The sequence below is a fragment of the Anthonomus grandis genome, chromosome 14, assembly GCF_022605725.1.
Source record: "Anthonomus grandis grandis chromosome 14, icAntGran1.3, whole genome shotgun sequence".
NCBI lineage: Eukaryota > Metazoa > Arthropoda > Insecta > Coleoptera > Curculionidae > Anthonomus > Anthonomus grandis.
In genome coordinates, this window is record NC_065559.1 from 5,778,349 (window position 1) to 5,795,518 (window position 17,170).

A 17,170-nucleotide genomic window follows, 5' to 3' on the forward strand; every position below is an offset into this window, starting at 1 on the left:
CAAATGAAAATCGGCGTAATAAATTCTAGAGGGAACATTTTATGGCAGCAGTACCAAAAACCTAACTGCTCAGCAGATATATCATTAAGCGAACAAAAATAAAATGAAATAATCAAGCTCGCATAAATGAAATGAAAACGAAGTTTCTCTTTCGGATTTATGTAGCATGAAAGCAACATTCGATTTCTTTATTGTGGTTCTCGTTAACGCGGGCAGGCACCGGGAAACGCAGTATCATGCAAAAAGGCGACATTATGATTTATCTGTATCTTGTGATTTGCGCACACGCCGTCGTTGTGACGTCTTCGAGATGTTTGCTCTTAAGTCTTTGTCTGATGGACCTGTAAGGAGGTGAGAGAACAACTTTGTTCTCGTCTAGGCGTAACGATAAAAAAAAGTAGTGAAATAGCATCTATTTGTTAAAAGCCTTTTCACACTTATTAAGAATCTTCAAGAGTATGATTTTCGACTGGTTAGGCAAGAATTAGTTGCTCAATTAGTTATATAATCAGGTGGATAAATATTAAGAAATGGGAGGTTACGCATCTTTTATGTATTCAGTGATGGTACCATGTTCTTTTTGTTTCAAGGTTGTAGACACATTAATTTTGGGCCTTTACAAAACTTGTTCAATTAGTTGTTTTACAAAGATGATTCATTCTGGATATTTCAACAAATAAATTAGCTCTGTACTTTAATTTGTGCTGCATGTTTCCCATTGTATTGATTACTATAAAAATTAACACATTAATTACCTTAATTTCAGAACGTTAAAACGAATGACTTCAATTTTTAAATACCTATTACAACATTTCCTAGTAGATTTGCATGAAAAACAAGCTTTATGCTAATCACATACATATTTAAAAACGCACGATCTGCACTTTTCAATGTATCAATTTTATGCAATTTAACATATCCTGAAAAGTTTATAACTATTGGATACCAGATATTTAAAAATAAAAGCATTGTTGTACATGTGAGAGTTAACCTTGACTTGCTCCATAGACGTACCCATGCATGTAGTTTTATTAAGGGAAATTATGCTAATTCTTACTCCTCTTAACCTCATGTAAAGTTGACTCATAACTTACAAATAACAATAGCGGTTAATAATCGTTTAAACTAAAGCAATTATTTCAATCGTATCTCAGCATGCATACTAAAAAACAAAACCACAATATGAAATACCCATATTATGTCATAAGGAGGTTAAGAAAATAAATTCGACAAGAGAGATCCAAAACAAGATTGTTATATAATCTTACTTTCACCTTCACAAGCCCAATTTAAATAATTAACTTTAATCAGTTTTTTTTTACAATTTTGAAAGAGGTTATAATAAAAGCTTTATGTAGACAGTTTTAATAGGATGAATCTTTATAGTAAAAAAAGATAGACATCATACATGTTATAACGTTTTAATTTATTCAAGTTCTTAGTATGACTATAACATTTTTAATTTAGATTCTTGATGTGTATTACTGCTATTATGTCAGTTAGCTTAAGAACGGTATTTAAATAATGGCACTTGTCATGGCTTCCAATGAAGGTTTTTTTTGTCAGGAAGAACTTTTTAATAAATAAGATAGAAAGTGAACAGAATAGTCAGATAACAACACCAAGTGAAAGTAGAGAAAAAGTGATAGTCACTGTTGCAAAAAAAGGAAGTGGCTTCTGATCAATATGCAGTCGAGTAACTATTTTCCTTAAATAAAACACTATTTTTTTTATGGGCTTAGTTACAAGTTCCTAGCGGAAACACTAAATTTATAAATGGTTATTATTGCAACACCTGTTTTAATTTTTATCAATGGCCCGCCATCATATAACTAAAATAATTGATACATAAAAACTGCTTTATCTGCACTTAATCCTAAGAACCGTTGGTTCAAGGAATAGGTGAAATGCATGAAAATGAACTAACATAAAATACAAACAAAACTGTGTGTACTTATTTATTTTATTAATTCTGCTAGATGATGTCATCTATGCACATCAAACAAGATTTATGGGTGGAGTAAGAGCAACCATGACTGATTAGCTTAATATGACATATTAAAGCAGGAACTGTTCTGGTCTTATTACCATATTATGCATGTTTGTGGTAAATTACAGAAATTGTATTAGTCAGAAGAGACTAATTACTCTGAGCATCCAGCATAATAAATTACTTTTTTATACTACTCCTTGTAATGCTAAAATGTTGACTATAGACCATTATAAAACCATAAAATTGAAACAATAAATCTAGGGAGAATGTCATGTGACACACTCATAAAGATTAGATTTTGGTGGTATCAATTTAAAAATACTTGATCTCTGGTTTTAATCAGGCGATATATATCATGAAAAATATGATATTAACTAGTAAATATCAATAATCTCCTTATTTCAATTCTGACAAAAAAAATTGAAGATAACCAGACATGATAAAATTTAATTTGACCAGAACACGGGTTCACAAATCACAAAGGGTTCTTTCATATTAATGATTTGGGTTACAGTAAAATACTGGTTAGAAAAAAAGGGTGATGTATATCAGTAGAGTTTAACGTTAACTTATAGCATTCAATACAGAACTTTTGTATAAAATAATTTTTAGATGTATGCCATGCTTCTATCTTTAAAATAATGTAGTCTCTAAAGGGCAAAGAGAAATCTGACTTTCCTACTACCTACCCGTTTATTATCTTGACAAAATCTGGGTTTCAGCTTATTTTAAAGGGCTGTAAAACCCTCCAATGGTAAAAGAGGGTAGGTATAAATAGACTTCCTGTAGAGTTTTTGATTAGACATTTTTATTGGCGCCAAGATACATAAAACGTCTATAAAGCTTTAAATATGTTGCCCAATACCAAGGCCTCAACTATATGGTATAAGTGTATGATAAAATTTGTAATGTTTAGGGTTTCTTGCTTATCCTAAAAAAACTTGGGAGGCAAATAATATAGGTGTAGTGAATAAATCCACATGTAGGTATACAAAAACTCCTTTGGGGCACCAAATCTCTCATGATATAAAATTACAGACCAAACCTGTTGCCGTTGTTTTTATCACGTAAAAAGCCGGTTTCCTATCTCGTTTTAATCCACTGAATCTATTCTGTTAAAAAAATGCAAATTAGGCAAGTAAGAAAACTGTAGGAGTTAATAGAGACTGGGGTAAAAAAGATAACAAAAAATTATGTTTTGTGAAGATTTATTTTATTGAATTACATTGAAACAAACAAACCGAACTAAACAAAAAGCATATGGTTTTTGTGTTTGGAATATGAAATTAGTTGAGGACATGTTTAACTTAAAAAACCACACACACACCTATCGTTTAATAAAGAATGTGTTATTTATTTATTTATTCAAAGATTGTACCAGGTTCAGAATAATAATAAAATATGCCTTTGAGGATCCCTCCTTTATTTTGAAATTCAAACCCTAATATAAAAGTTAACAATGCATTTGCTACCTGACCTATGCCTTTCTACATGTAATATTAATCATGTGCTGTAACTAGGGATAGAAAAACCCAAAATCTGGATTTATATTGCATTTTTTTTTATTGTTGTGGGTGTGTTAATGTATTTAAATGTTAATGGGAATGACGCCCCTATATTTTGAATGAAATAAACATAAGACTACATGGTACAGGGATAAGGGCTAATCGTTCTGCTCCCTTAATGTGTGTGTGTTATTAATTATTAGAGATGTAGAGGGAATTGTTTTAGAATATTAAGTTTCACATAATTGTTTTTTAGGGCTGAGTAACAGGTCCCTTAATATGCAAACTTATATAGTTTATAATGGTTTCAACACGTATGGATAACATACAAGCAATGAAAGATTTAATTATCATAGTCTGTCTTTTATTTGGTACAAAACTAAGTAAGCTCCACTCATTCCCTTGTTTTCCACATTAGCCAAAGGATCATCTGGGTTTGGACTGCTAAGTAATGCCTGAATTGATAGTAAGACTGTGCAAATTTGAAGCGCAGGACATCACTGATCTTATATATATCCAAACATATGCGACCTAGTTTGTAAATATTTGGATGATACATTTTAGTTAGAAAATGAACATTAGGTAGTGATAAAATATAGTTTTCAGGAAAAAAGAATCTTAAGCTTGAACAGAGCAACCTCATATGAGAAACCTGAGGAACCAGCTATTACTACATGAAAGTATTTGCAATTATTCTTGTTGGGTGAGAATCTTTTCTCAATTTTTAAGGGTTAAAAATCATGAATTTTTGACTAGATGATAATATTCTACTCTGTTGTTTTTGTTTGTTATGTATATATTTTAAAAACTCATTGTGACTGATTATTTTATTAATTATTATATTATCCAATTTGAATACTAGGGCACTTAATGAGTTAAGTATGCTGAAAATCTTTGGATCCCTGGAATATAGGAAAAATTACTTCACCAGCACATAAGATAAATCTGTTGACTAACTGGAATTAATATAAAGCTCTATTTTGATGTTTGTTAGGTATATTGATTTTTTTAAGTTGTTATGTTTAAGTCTTTGTAATAAGAATGTTTCAGTCTACTGTTGACCAAAACTGTAGAAGGTGAGCAATGTAAATTCTTTGAATATATGTTTTTTAAAAAGCAGAATTATTATCCAAATCAAGAAATTTATTACAGGAATTACAGGAATGGGCTTTCAAGAATCAATAATCCAGGAATACTTTTGATGCTTCCATTTTATGTCAGTAATAACAGCACTAGACAAAGAAAGAATTTGGATTTTTCCAGGACAAATATTTTTTAGGGTTCACCAATCTATTATTAAGAGCAAGTTTTTTTAAAATATTTATGATTATGATATGATTTCACTTAGATATATTCACAAGACTTGTAAGTGAAACATTGTTTATTTATCAGAAGCAAACTTTGTGGGTATAATTTTACTTATCATAATTTATAGATAATTAGGTAGTTTTTGGTTGGCTGTGTAGGTATATGATGCATTTTCAATAGAATAGAATAGATCAAATAATAGATAGAATCAATACCAATTTTTTTTTATTGTATAGTACAATTTTCTAAAAGAATGTGCATACATTACATCCAATCTAAAGTAAATAGTTATATATGACATATGAATGCACCAAAAACAAAATATTAAAAAATGAGTAATAAATAATAAACCTACAAAAGCATTGTATTAGCTGATCTTTATACAAAGGTCAATTCATCACAATCAAAAACAAAAAAAAACAATCTAAAAGTACTATACAGGGTGTTTTTTTAATATTGCAACAAAATTCAAGGGTATATTTATTTATGAAATCAAGCAAAAAAATTCCTATGAACATAATATATCCTAAACATCTTAGATTTTACACTACAGGATAGTAAAGTTAAAAGAAAAAAATTACTTTTTTCTGATAAATTTGATACATGTATTTGAGGCATGTATTCAAATGTTTTACTTGAAACACTTATGGTGAATATAGAATTGCATATAGGCAAAATGCTATGGATGCTTATAAAACTGGGTACAAGATTTCCGAGAAAAATATCAACAAGTGTATCAAATTTATTGAAAACAGTTTTTTCTCTCAACTTTACCACCCTATAGTGTAAAATCTAAGATGTTTAGGACATATTATGTTCATAGGGACTTTTTTGCTTGATTTTGTCAAAGGAAGATGCCCCTAAATTTTGTCGCAATATTAAAAAAGCAGCCTGTATATAAACAGTCTGTGACTAATTTTAATAATGTTGTATTCTTCCTTCCATTAACCAAAGATCTACTTTTCTTTTAAGATTTATTAGTATTGTATCTACAATTGGCCTTTCAGCTTTTGATACATACATTTTTTTGTTTTTGAATAATAAATTTTACTATGTCATAACAAGCATTTTAGGGTGTAATTTTGAAGTAAGACATTGTTTTAAGTATTCCTTTCCTCAAACTGTGTACCTGCATAATACAGGTACACAGCTCTATATGAAATGCAGCCTGCAAGATTTAAAGTTTGGGATCAGTGGGAGGATTTTTTGATTATATTTGAGTATTTCCGACAAGAAATTTAAAAATTAAGCAAATACTTGCAATTATTTATCAAACCATGGGAAATCTTTAGAAAGATTTCAATTTAACATCTTTTCAATACAAGTACTCGGTATTTAAATTGATGAAAAAGATTTTATTACATAGTGGCTTTATTCTTGTTTGATCCCGAGGATAGTTTATAAGAGTTTCTTTTTTCTTTGGTTATCCTGGAACATGGAAGTAAACAGACCCTAACATACCATGTATTTTTTTTACATTTATTATTAATACCCTTTTAAAATACACATCAATTCATAGCTGCATTAAACGAGTGATTTAGTTATTGGGTGATGACAAAACATTTTGTCTTTGAATTTTAACTATTTCCACCAATTTTAATCAACCTTTTTGCCATTATCTTATTGCAACTATTAATTTTTATTTATTTTATTATTTCTATAAATATAGGTGCAGTAATTACATTTAATTAGATGTGGCGTTTTGTGGGTAAATTGGTCAAATTCTGGAAAAAATTATTTATTTAGCATAGCCAATGTTTTGAATTATTTCATCTTCAGGATTCTTGAATAGATACACAGAAGTTAACATTTATGAATGTAAATGATAATATGCAAGAGTACAAGAAAGGGCGAAGGGAAAATGATCAAAAAACTTATGGTAATTATACTACAGACCATTAGGCAGTTGCATTACCCCAGAAGCAAATGGCATACCTAAGGTGGGATTCAATTAATGAAAAATATACAGATCTTCCAAACTCCATGCCAAGCTCCAGGGTAGCTGCTCTGACTGCAAAACAACCTGCAGACACCTTTTTGCAAGTACCGAGGATATGCTCTTCAAATCTGAGTTCTCTGTCAATGAATATACCCAAATATTTTGTATTATTAAGCTGCTAAACTACTGAATTAGAAAAAGGCATGTGGTCTAGAGCACACTTAAAACACAATAATTTGGTTTTTTGAGGATTTAGTGACAGCAAGTTTGATTCAAACCAGAGATTTACTGCCTGAAGATCACTTGCTAATGTAGTTCGCAGAGTATCTGTGTCTGGGCTGTGCCAAAGAAGTGTGGTATCATCGGCAAATAGAGTAAATTTCCGCCATACATTAAGATTGGTAAGATCATTTATGTATAGGAGAAAAAGTATAGGCTCCAAAACTGAACCCTGAGGAACTCCCAAGGTGATAGGATGGTAATTAGAGTACTTAGATCCTACAAGCACTCGTTGTTGCCGATCTTGCAGATAGGAAGCAAACCAAGAAGATGAAACTCCCTGAAATCCATAATGATGAAGCTTCCGCAGCAGAATCCTATGCCAGACATAATCGAAAGCCTTCGACAAATCACAAAAAAACTGTCGCCGAAACTCCACCAGCATTTATCTGGGAGTAAAGCTCATGAAAAAAATTAAACATGGCATCATTGGTACTGGTATTTTCACGGAAGCCAAATTGAAGTCTGGTGAGGATGTTTTTGGACTTTAAAAAGGACATTATTCGATTTTTAACCAGTTTTTCGATTACCTTTGATAGCGTAGACAAGAGAGAGATGGGACGAAAGTTGGAAGGATTATCTAGAGCTCCACCCTTGTGAATTGGGATAACTTTAGCTGATTTTAGGCAAGATGGAAATATCCCCTTGCTCCAAGAAAGGTTAATTGCGTCAACTAGTGCCTTTAGCGCCGTTTCTGGAAGGTTGAGAAAAATCTTAGCTGAAAGGTTGTCTTCTTCAGTTGAATTTTTATTTTTTTCAGTATACAGAATATCCTTGAGTTCGTTTAGGTTTGTAGATAAATCAAATATAATTCAAAACCTTGCCTAGAAGCAAATCTTTTTTGACTTATTACTCACAATCTAATTCTACAATCTTAGGTCAGCAATTCACAAGAATAATGACATTCAATGTAGGTATAAAATGTTTTATTCTACTACCATGCACAAATTATTCACTTTACACACTTCCCAGGGTTGTTTATAAAGTTTAACTTTTTACACACTAGTGCGTAAAAAGTTATTTAATGTTTACTTGACAATTAATTTATAATTTGTCAAAAAATGTTTTGACGAATCCCTGACGAATTTATAAAAAAAGGATCATTTTACACACCTGTTACATTACTATAACATTAACTATTTTCTACTATCGTGCTAAAAAGTAATTTAACGTTTATTTGACATTCAATTTATAATTTGTCAAAAATTTTTTAACGTTTTTTTTTATGCACTAGTGCGGAAAATATTTAAGAATTTTTGTTTTTTTTTTAATGTTTTTTTCAGTAGTAGAAAAATTTTTGTATGTTACACGTGTGTAAAATCCCTTTTTTGATTCATAAAAAAAGGATCATTTTACACACTTTAAGTTACATAAATAACTATTTTTTTAATAATTTTTCCATATGAATGCCTGTAAAGAAAATTATTTCAATAATATTTAATCTTTCACTCATATCCAACCGATTCCAATTAATTAATTTTTATTCAAGACAAAATAAACATTGCTCCTTGTCCTGAGCTAAACCCATGTTAATTTAAATTAGGTTAGAGGCACGTGTATCTTCTAAATCCGTATGAGGACCCTCGTATAAACGTGCTTAGTGTCAACCTGTTGAGACAAGATTCTAACCCCAAGTGTAAATAATCATAAATTATTGTTCAGAAGAGCATTGAATCTATTCGAAATGAGCGTAATTAAGTTAATTAGGTCCAGTCAAGACCTGTTGCATACAAGTTTTTTTAGTTCGCTAAAGCCGGTTTCAGACTTTTAACTAGAAATAAAATATAAAGTAAAATTACCTTCAACAGATTATCTCCGAAATCGTATAGGGCATTCTGGGACATGATCGCCGTAGACATTATCCTATATAGTAAACACAACCACCCAAAAATTTAATTCTTGCCACAACACAACGATACTGTATGATGACTGGAAACTCGCTAAAACTTTACGATAAGTGAAGGTAAAAAAAAAAACGCGCTACTCCACCAGACACAGTAATCGCGTGTTGTTTACTTGGAATCGGTTCCGTGACTGAATTGAATGATCGTTTTCAGTTTTCACTTCACGATCTTCACGTTCAGCTCCGACAAAAACGTTTTCCAAGAGTCGCTTTCCCCCTCCCACGAGTCGAGTTGTTATCGTTGTTGACGGTGGGCGTGCGGGGAGAGTGGGGAGGAGGGTTTCGACAATCGTTGAAATGGTGGTGCGCTGTTGTCGTTTTGATCAAAAAGTCTTTGAAAAAAATATCGTCGGCCCAATGCCAAAACCGTGAATGTGAAAAATCGTGATTTGGAGATATTTGGGTATGAAGGTTTTTGATTTTGACTCTGTGAAAATTCTGATTTTTGTCGGAATAATTTCATTTCTTGGATGACATAGGATCTACTTTGACAGTTTATGACTTGCTTATTATTTTTTCTGTTTATTAGCCCCCACCTTCCAAAACGTCACATTCTTGGATTCCATGGATTTGGCATTGCAAAATTTTCTTTCAAATAGCTTACAGTACAATAAGAAAACCTAAAGACACAATGATTTTATTTTTAATATATAATTAATATTTTTATTGATTTGAAATATCAATAAACATGTGTATTTTCATTGGGAAACTAGGATAAACTCAGGATCTATAAATCTAAGAAAATAAAACTACTTAAACTTCTAAATCATTGGCAAAATAAACTATAAAAACGAAAAAGGTTTTCTCAAAAAATACTGAAAATACAAAAGGAACTAAATTCATATGCTTAAATGAGCTCGAGTATAAAATGAAATGGTTTAATTTTCATCTTTTTTTTTTTTTTTTTTTTTCTTACAGGTTTAAATTGCACCTAGGTAAGCATACCTGTGTGTGCAATAAATAAATATTGTATAACGAATTGGATCAAAATTGGCATCTACATAATATGTAAATATCAAAACAGTTTAATTATTTTACACGAAAAATAGCGAACTACATACTTATTGATGTATTAGGGAAACTTCCAAAAAAGACTTAAGTTATTACAAATGAATTGTTTGACATTTTTATTAAAAAGTTTTTTGTTTTTTAAATTCCTGATATCTAGTGGAATTAGGTTGTAAAATTTGGGTGCTAAATAGCAAATCTGAGATTGAGATTTCTTTTTGATGAAGGTATTTTTAAGTGTTTGTTAATGTTTTGCCTAGTGTTGTGTTTGTGTTGTATAAAATTTGTTTTAATCCAATCTTTTAAATAAGTAAATTTACAAAGAGACAATACGTACAGTGCACGAATACTGCAGGTTTCAGTAGAGTAAAGGTGAGAGGTTGGAAACAGTCTTGCTTTTTTAAAAATAACTTTAAGAATATAGTTTTGACTAGTCCTTAGCTGTTCTAGATTGCTAGAATACATACCGCCCCACACCAATATCCCATAGGCAAGCAATGGTTCAACAAATGCTTTGTATGTCATAATAGTTATTTTTTTGTTTAATATTTCACGCAAAATATAAAATTTTGGAATTAAACTTCTTATTTTATTCCGCAAATATACCACATGTTGATCCCACTTTAGGTGTAAATCAATTACTATACCCAGGTATTTTATTGACTTAGTTTCTTTAATTCGTGATGTGTTGTTTATTTCTATTGAACTATAATCCGGACGGTTCGCTTCGGTTAGTGAAAAAGCCATATAGCAAGTTTTGTCTATGTTAAGTGATAGTTTAAATGTGTAAAAATAATTTTTTACAATCTTAAAACCGGCCTTAAGTTTTTCTTTAGCATCAAACCACGAGTTTCCCCAAAACATAATGGCGGTGTCATCTGCATATGCAAAAATTTTTGCGTTTAGTATGTTTAGTTCACACAAGGAATTAATATAAATGTTAAAAAGTGTTGGACCCAGGACGGTTTCCTGCGGTACTCCACATGTTATAGTTTCCGCCTCACTAATAACGCTTCCAATCTTTACATGCTGCGTTCGACTAGAAAGGTAGCTGGCATAGACATCCAACACAGAGCCACGCACCCCATATGACTCCAATGTTTGAAGGAGTATGGTATGCGACACCGTGTCGAATGCCTTAGCCAGATCCAGAAATAATACCAAACATTTATCTCCATCATCAAGTGTTTGTGCTATATGGCTAGTTAAATTAAATAATGCATCGTTCGTGCTTACTCCCGGGATAAAACCAAATTGATTTTGTGATAAGAGATTGTTGGCAGTAAGAAAATTAATCAATCTCTCGTTAAGACACTTTTCAAATATTTTGGCTATATTTGATATGACACTTATAGGTCGGTAGTTTGTTATGTCTTCTTTGTTGCCATTCTTAAAAATTGGTGTAACATGTGAGATTTTTAAAATACTAGGGACTACACCTTTTTTAAAAATTAGGTTAATAGCATGTGCCAGCGGGCCCGCTAGGAATGTATGCAATAACTTAATGATAGAGGTAGAAATATCATCTGGCCCCGCTGAACAACGATTCTTTAAATTATTAATATATTTTATAAGCTCATTACTATTTGTAGGTTTAAGAAACATAGAAAATTGTAAATTTGGTACTGAATTAAATGGTTGTGTGGGGTTAGGAATGTTTTCAGACATTTTCTTTCCAATATTAGTAAAGAACTTGTTACTTTGTTTCGCTATTTCTTCCGGAGCTGTAATAATTGAGTTATTTATATTCAATTTATTAATTGTTTCTTTTGGTTTGTATCCTTCTGTAGCATCTTTTATTATTTTATAAAGCTTTCTTAGGTATTGTGAATTATTATTTATTTTATCTTTATAATATTCATTTTTAGCCGTTTTTATTATTTTATTTAGAGTATTTCGATAGTTTTTATATTGTGCTTGTCTTTCATTGAAAAAATTATTTTTAAGTTCTTTTTTCATTTTGTCTCGTTTTTTAATTGATGTTATAATTGCCAAAGTTATCCAGGGTTTTAGTTTTTTATATTTTTTGCTTGGAACTGTAATTAATTCAGATTGCTTGACAATCGATATTAATGAGTTAATTATAAAATCAAAAACTGGTATGGGATTATCAAAGGAAAATACATAGTCCCAGTTTATGTTACTTGCAAGTAGTTTTAGCTTATTTAAATCAATTTTTTTAAAGTTGGTAAGATTACAGGCCGAATTAACATTACTTGTGTTTGCATTTGGCATTTGTTTATCTTGACTAAATAAATTAAGCATAGTGGGCAAATAGTCAGTTATATCATGTTCAATAATATAGGCATTATATTTTAAATAATTCTTAAATTTGGAGTTATATTTAATAAACATATGATCCAGACACGAACCACTATCCTCCCTTGTAATATTCATAATTAAAGGTCTAAAGCCAAAAGAACTCATTATAGATAGGTATTTATTATTTGTAGGGTTATCTTTATTAAGTATATTTATATTAATATCTCCCGTAAATATATCAACATCATGAGCAGCTAAGGACCCTAAGTAAACCTCTAATTCATCCAAAAAATACCGTACGTTTGAAGAGGGTGATCTATATGTTTTATGAATTTTATATTCTATATTATTCATATTAATGGTAAAAGTTGTCAAGGTAATATTGGATTGATTTAGTACCATATCACTGAAACTTGTTGTTAAATGAGATTTTATGTATATTAATAGACCATCAAAAGAGTTGTAGCTGGCTTCATTATAATAACATGTATATCCGGGAATATTATAACAATTAGTTGACGTTATTTTGTGAGCCTCACTTAAGATTATAACATCACAGTATTCTATATTATAAGTATCCAGAAATAGCAATAAATTATCGAAATTAGTCCTAACACCTCTAATATTTAAATGTATAATGTTTAAAAGTTTCTTACTTAAATCTATGCAGCTATTGAGATCATCCGGTATTATTTTGTGACTAACGTCCCTCAGTACATCTTCCATCGAATCTAGTACTTCCACGGCTTGATTATCCATAGTTTATTTTACTTCTGGCTCTCTCTACTTGATATTTGTAACAATTGCATAATTTGTCGTTGGTTTCATGATGGACATTGAAGTTTGTGTTATATTTGTTATTATTTGAAACACAATTCATACAGGTTTTGGTAGATCTTGGGCAGTTTGATTCTTCGTGTTCCGCTGAGCAGATTGAGCACACTTTCCTACTGCGACAGTTGTCCTTTTTGTGGTTGTACTGCTGGCAGTTAAAGCACTTCAGGATCGCAATATCTTCATATACCGGCAACCTTTCCCAGTCTACATACAACCTTCCAGTGTTCATGAAACCAGTGAATAGTTTTGGCGAGCACTCTGCAAATATAGTTTTCGTATTTTTTGTAGCAAATGATTTTACATATGTCACCTTAAAATAGTCCTCATCCTTTAAATGGTTTTGTTTTCTAATTATTTTTTCTGTCTCTGATGTCGTTATATCCTTTTTAAATCCAGGAATTTTTATCCTGGGGTTTTTTAATGTCGTTTTAGTTATTTCGTAGTCTGGACCCAGAATTTGTTTGGCAGATGTTAGAGTATCGGTGTCGGTATGAGACGGACATTTCAAAATGACTTTTCCGTCAGCTAGATTCTTTCTGCTCAAAACTTTAATTCCCAAATCAACAGGATTAATTTTTTTCATATCTTTCTTTGACTTACTGGAATTTTGGTCTTGAATAGGTTTAATAATTATTTGCGGGAGACTGGGTATCTTTTTAGTTGGGAATTTTTTAGTATCGGCGATAACATTTGCGTAAGAATGTTTTGCTTGGTAAGTTTGCATGTTATCGTGAATAGCCTTAATATTTTGTTGCATGTGATGGAGTTTCTCTGTCAGGTGATCCAATTTATTATCCTGTTTTTTGATAATCATAATTTCTCTCAATTTAGCTTTGCATGTTTGACACATCCAAATGACTATGTCTGCCAGGTCTTTTGTTATTTTTTTATATTGGGAGCCAGTAATTCCGACACACAAATAATGGTACCAAGAACGGCAAGCTCCCTCACAAAAAATGCCGTCTTCATTATCCTGAACATCTCGTTTACATTTCTTGCAACATATAATTTCTGTATCCTCATCGTCACTCATAGTGCACGAAAAATGTCTATTTCTACTGGGCTATACTACGTGACACGATACGAGAATTATCAACATTGATAACAATGGGATTCCTAACAGCAAGCGCTATGGTATTTTGTTCTTAACTCGGCATTGTTTATACTTTTTAAATTAAGTTTATAAAAAAAACGATAAGAGTTTTGATTTCGCAAACTACACCACTATATAGTTCACTTTTTTACTGTTATTTTGACACTGAGAATACTGACTCATCTGAGTCAGTATTTTCACTGTCATCTGGTTCTGGTAATCTATCCCTAATATTATTATTAATTATTAGCGACTTGTAAAAACTGTGATGAACCTGTGGGATTGTTGAATCAGAACACATTTTTTGTAAATCCTGATATTTTGGCTTCGCAATGGGTAACTCACATTCATATGATTTTTTTTAACTCCGCTGTTTTTGGTCGACCTCGAAATTTTTTCATGCAGTTTATGTCATGAAATTCTCGTTCAAAATCCATTTTGTAAAACACCTTCGTCATGTCCGATTTAAGATAACGAATCCAGCAAACCTTACGCCATGGTATTTTGCTCATCTCAAATTTTTGAGCTGCAAATTCTTTAAAATCATAAACATCATCAAAGCTTCTGCTCCTCACTTCAAATGGGCGTGGTTTCATACGAGCATCTCGTATTACTTGCGCCCAACCTTCAGGAATGTATACAGGAACATGCTTAGCTTTCTGCTCAATTTTGGGATGTATGGAATCCCATTCCATTTCAGTGTGTCCGCTTTCGAAAAATTTATGATCTATGATTTTCAAGCTAGGATGAACAGAAATGAGCTGCATACACATAGCAGCAAAATTTTAATTCTTTTGCTGGCCACCACAGCCATCTGACATCATTCTAACTTCTGTTACTTCTGGATTAGATAATACGTATTCATAGATACAAGAAGCGATTTCATTTGAACCCCTTTTACCCTGGGTTTCATCCCATAGATAGCAAATGCCATCTTGATTTCCAATATTATAAACTGTCAAGTTATAAACAGCTAACTTGCGCAGGTAAAATATATGTCCTGCAGATCCTTTTGGAGTTGTGAGTACAGCTTCAAGGTCAAAATTGAATGCTAATATAGTAGAATTGTTTATTGCTTCCAGTTTATCAGCACTGCGAGCCTTGCGTGCCAATTCCTTTCTTCTCAAGTGTTGCTGAAACGTTTGTTCTTGCGCTTCTTTTTCTTCTCCAGTCATATTTTTCTGTGCCAAACATATCTTGCACTGGTCCTTCTTTGGCTTGAAAAAACCCACGTTATATCTTTAAAAACTTGTCTGTATCTTTCGATTGAAACAGAGCGAATATTTTTTTCTTTGTATTGTGATTTGTACGTATTGTGCATTATGGACAAGTTTAGGGTAGGTTTAGTGGGACTCAACTGCAGGAAATGATAAAATGTGATCACGTACCATTTGCAAACAATCCTCAGTTAACTTATTAGCAGGAGTATGTTTGCCACGGCGGTCTTTTTCTATTGTTCCAGTAGAAGATCGTTTTTGTAAAGATATTCTTATGAACGAATCTGTTACATTAAGTGTAGATATGAAAAATTCGCGGCACACTTTATTTTTTTGTCCATCAACGGTAAGAAAATAATTACGGGTGTTGACCCTTCTGGAAGTTTCTAGATTTCTGGTGCTTCTTTTTTTTGGTATTTGTTCAACATGATGAATAATGAAATTCCGCCGATCATATAATGATGAGAGTTGCCGAAATTCTTCATAAATGTTTGACCTATTCTCTTCTGAAACAGATTCGAGGCATTTATGTTTCGCTTTGCCACCACAAGGGCATGGTAGTAACGGCCTTGTAACGGCTGGTTTCTCTATATTTTTAACACTTAAGTATGCCTCTCCTCTAAGTCTTTTTTGTTTTCTGATAAGTTCCAATGTTTTTCTTCTTCCTCTTTAGTGGAAGTTTTTCTGAAATAAAAAGCAATGAGTATTTGTATTTTTAAATATTTTTTTTTAACGTACTTGTTTCTTCGCTTGTGTCCTTAGAAGAACTGGAAGAGCTTGAGGATGTAGAGCAAGTGGAGCAACTAGAAGAACTGCTTGTACTATCAAATTCATTTTCAGGATTATAATTAATTGACGACGATGCTCTGTTGTCATAATCACTATCAAATTCAGTTATTACAACATTTTGTTCTTTAACATGAGATATATATAAAAATATATAAATAATAAAAAAGCATCTGTTAAATAAATTTGATTAAATAATAAGTAAAGCTGTCAATAAAACAGAATTTAGAGGAAGTAAATCAAAATATTTAATAGGAAACAAAACTAAAACACTAAAATGATGTCAGGGCACAGGTCAAAAGGTATCATTAAAAAACTCGTCAAGGCTATAATATACCCTGGATAATAAAAGTGATTTTAATTTCTTTTTGAATTTCTTAACTTCTAAAATTTGTCTGATACATATAGAGGAACATGATTGTAAATTTTTTTTGCTAAGTTATATAAGTGAGTTCTTGGTGAGGGAGGATTGGTAAGGGAAAATCGTTAACCTGGCGAGTCATATGACCAGTGTTAGAGGGAGGTTTAGGACATTTATGAATAAGAGTAGCTTTTTCTAAGAGAAAAAAAGAGTTAGGATTTTTTGAGATATAAAGAGAGGTTAATAATATATAAGAGAGGTTATAATCCCTTGTTGCTTAAACCCCAAAAAGGCAAGCCATAACGAAGATGGGACTCAATAAGAGAAAAGTACACTGAACGTGCAACTACCCCTCCCAGCTCATGCTCCGCCATTCTTACTGCAAAGCATCCAGAGGATAATTTTGATGCAAGATTTAAGGAACGCGAACCATCAATGGTAATACCAAGGAACTTACAGCTTTCTTTGTATTGCAAGGGGGAGTTTCCACTAAACATAAGGCCCTGAACGTCACACTTAAATCCCATAATAAAGGTTTTGCCCACATTAAATACAAGCCTGTTTGCAGCACACCACTCCGATAAAATCTTAAGATCCTTAAAAAACTTGGGCTCTAACATTATCAGAATCTCTATGATTCCATAAAATGATGGTATTATCAGCAAACTGAACCACTTTT

General features: G+C 31.6%; 3 protein-coding genes across 4 annotated transcripts in view; 1 reads left to right on the forward strand and 2 right to left on the reverse strand.

The window, feature by feature from the left end:
* Nucleotides 1-17,170, forward strand: part of LOC126744793 (kynurenine/alpha-aminoadipate aminotransferase, mitochondrial-like) — a 411,884-nt gene that overhangs the window by 51,862 nt on the left and 342,852 nt on the right. The gene's annotated exons all lie outside the window — the stretch shown is intronic.
* The window catches only part of LOC126744802 (protein TIS11), a 43,514-nt gene that overhangs the window by 1,663 nt on the left and 24,681 nt on the right, over nucleotides 1-17,170 (reverse strand). Inside the window, exon 1 of one of the 2 annotated variants that reach the window (XM_050452363.1) lies at nucleotides 8,824-9,136. The exons of the other annotated variant lie outside the window; for it this stretch is intronic. Within the exon in view, the coding sequence (XP_050308320.1) occupies nucleotides 8,824-8,883 (60 nt within the window). The 5' untranslated portion in view covers nucleotides 8,884-9,136. Of the gene's footprint in view, nucleotides 1-8,823; nucleotides 9,137-17,170 lie in introns of those variants that run through there. 2 annotated transcript variants of the gene reach the window in all.
* On the reverse strand, nucleotides 12,815-16,219 carry LOC126744796 (uncharacterized). The gene is made up of 2 exons (XM_050452356.1): nucleotides 16,083-16,219; nucleotides 12,815-16,028 (listed from the first exon to the last, which is right to left on the reverse strand). The coding sequence occupies exon 2, from the start codon at nucleotides 14,065-14,067 to the stop codon at nucleotides 12,949-12,951; it is 1,119 nt and encodes a 372-aa protein (XP_050308313.1). The 5' UTR covers nucleotides 14,068-16,028; nucleotides 16,083-16,219; the 3' UTR covers nucleotides 12,815-12,948.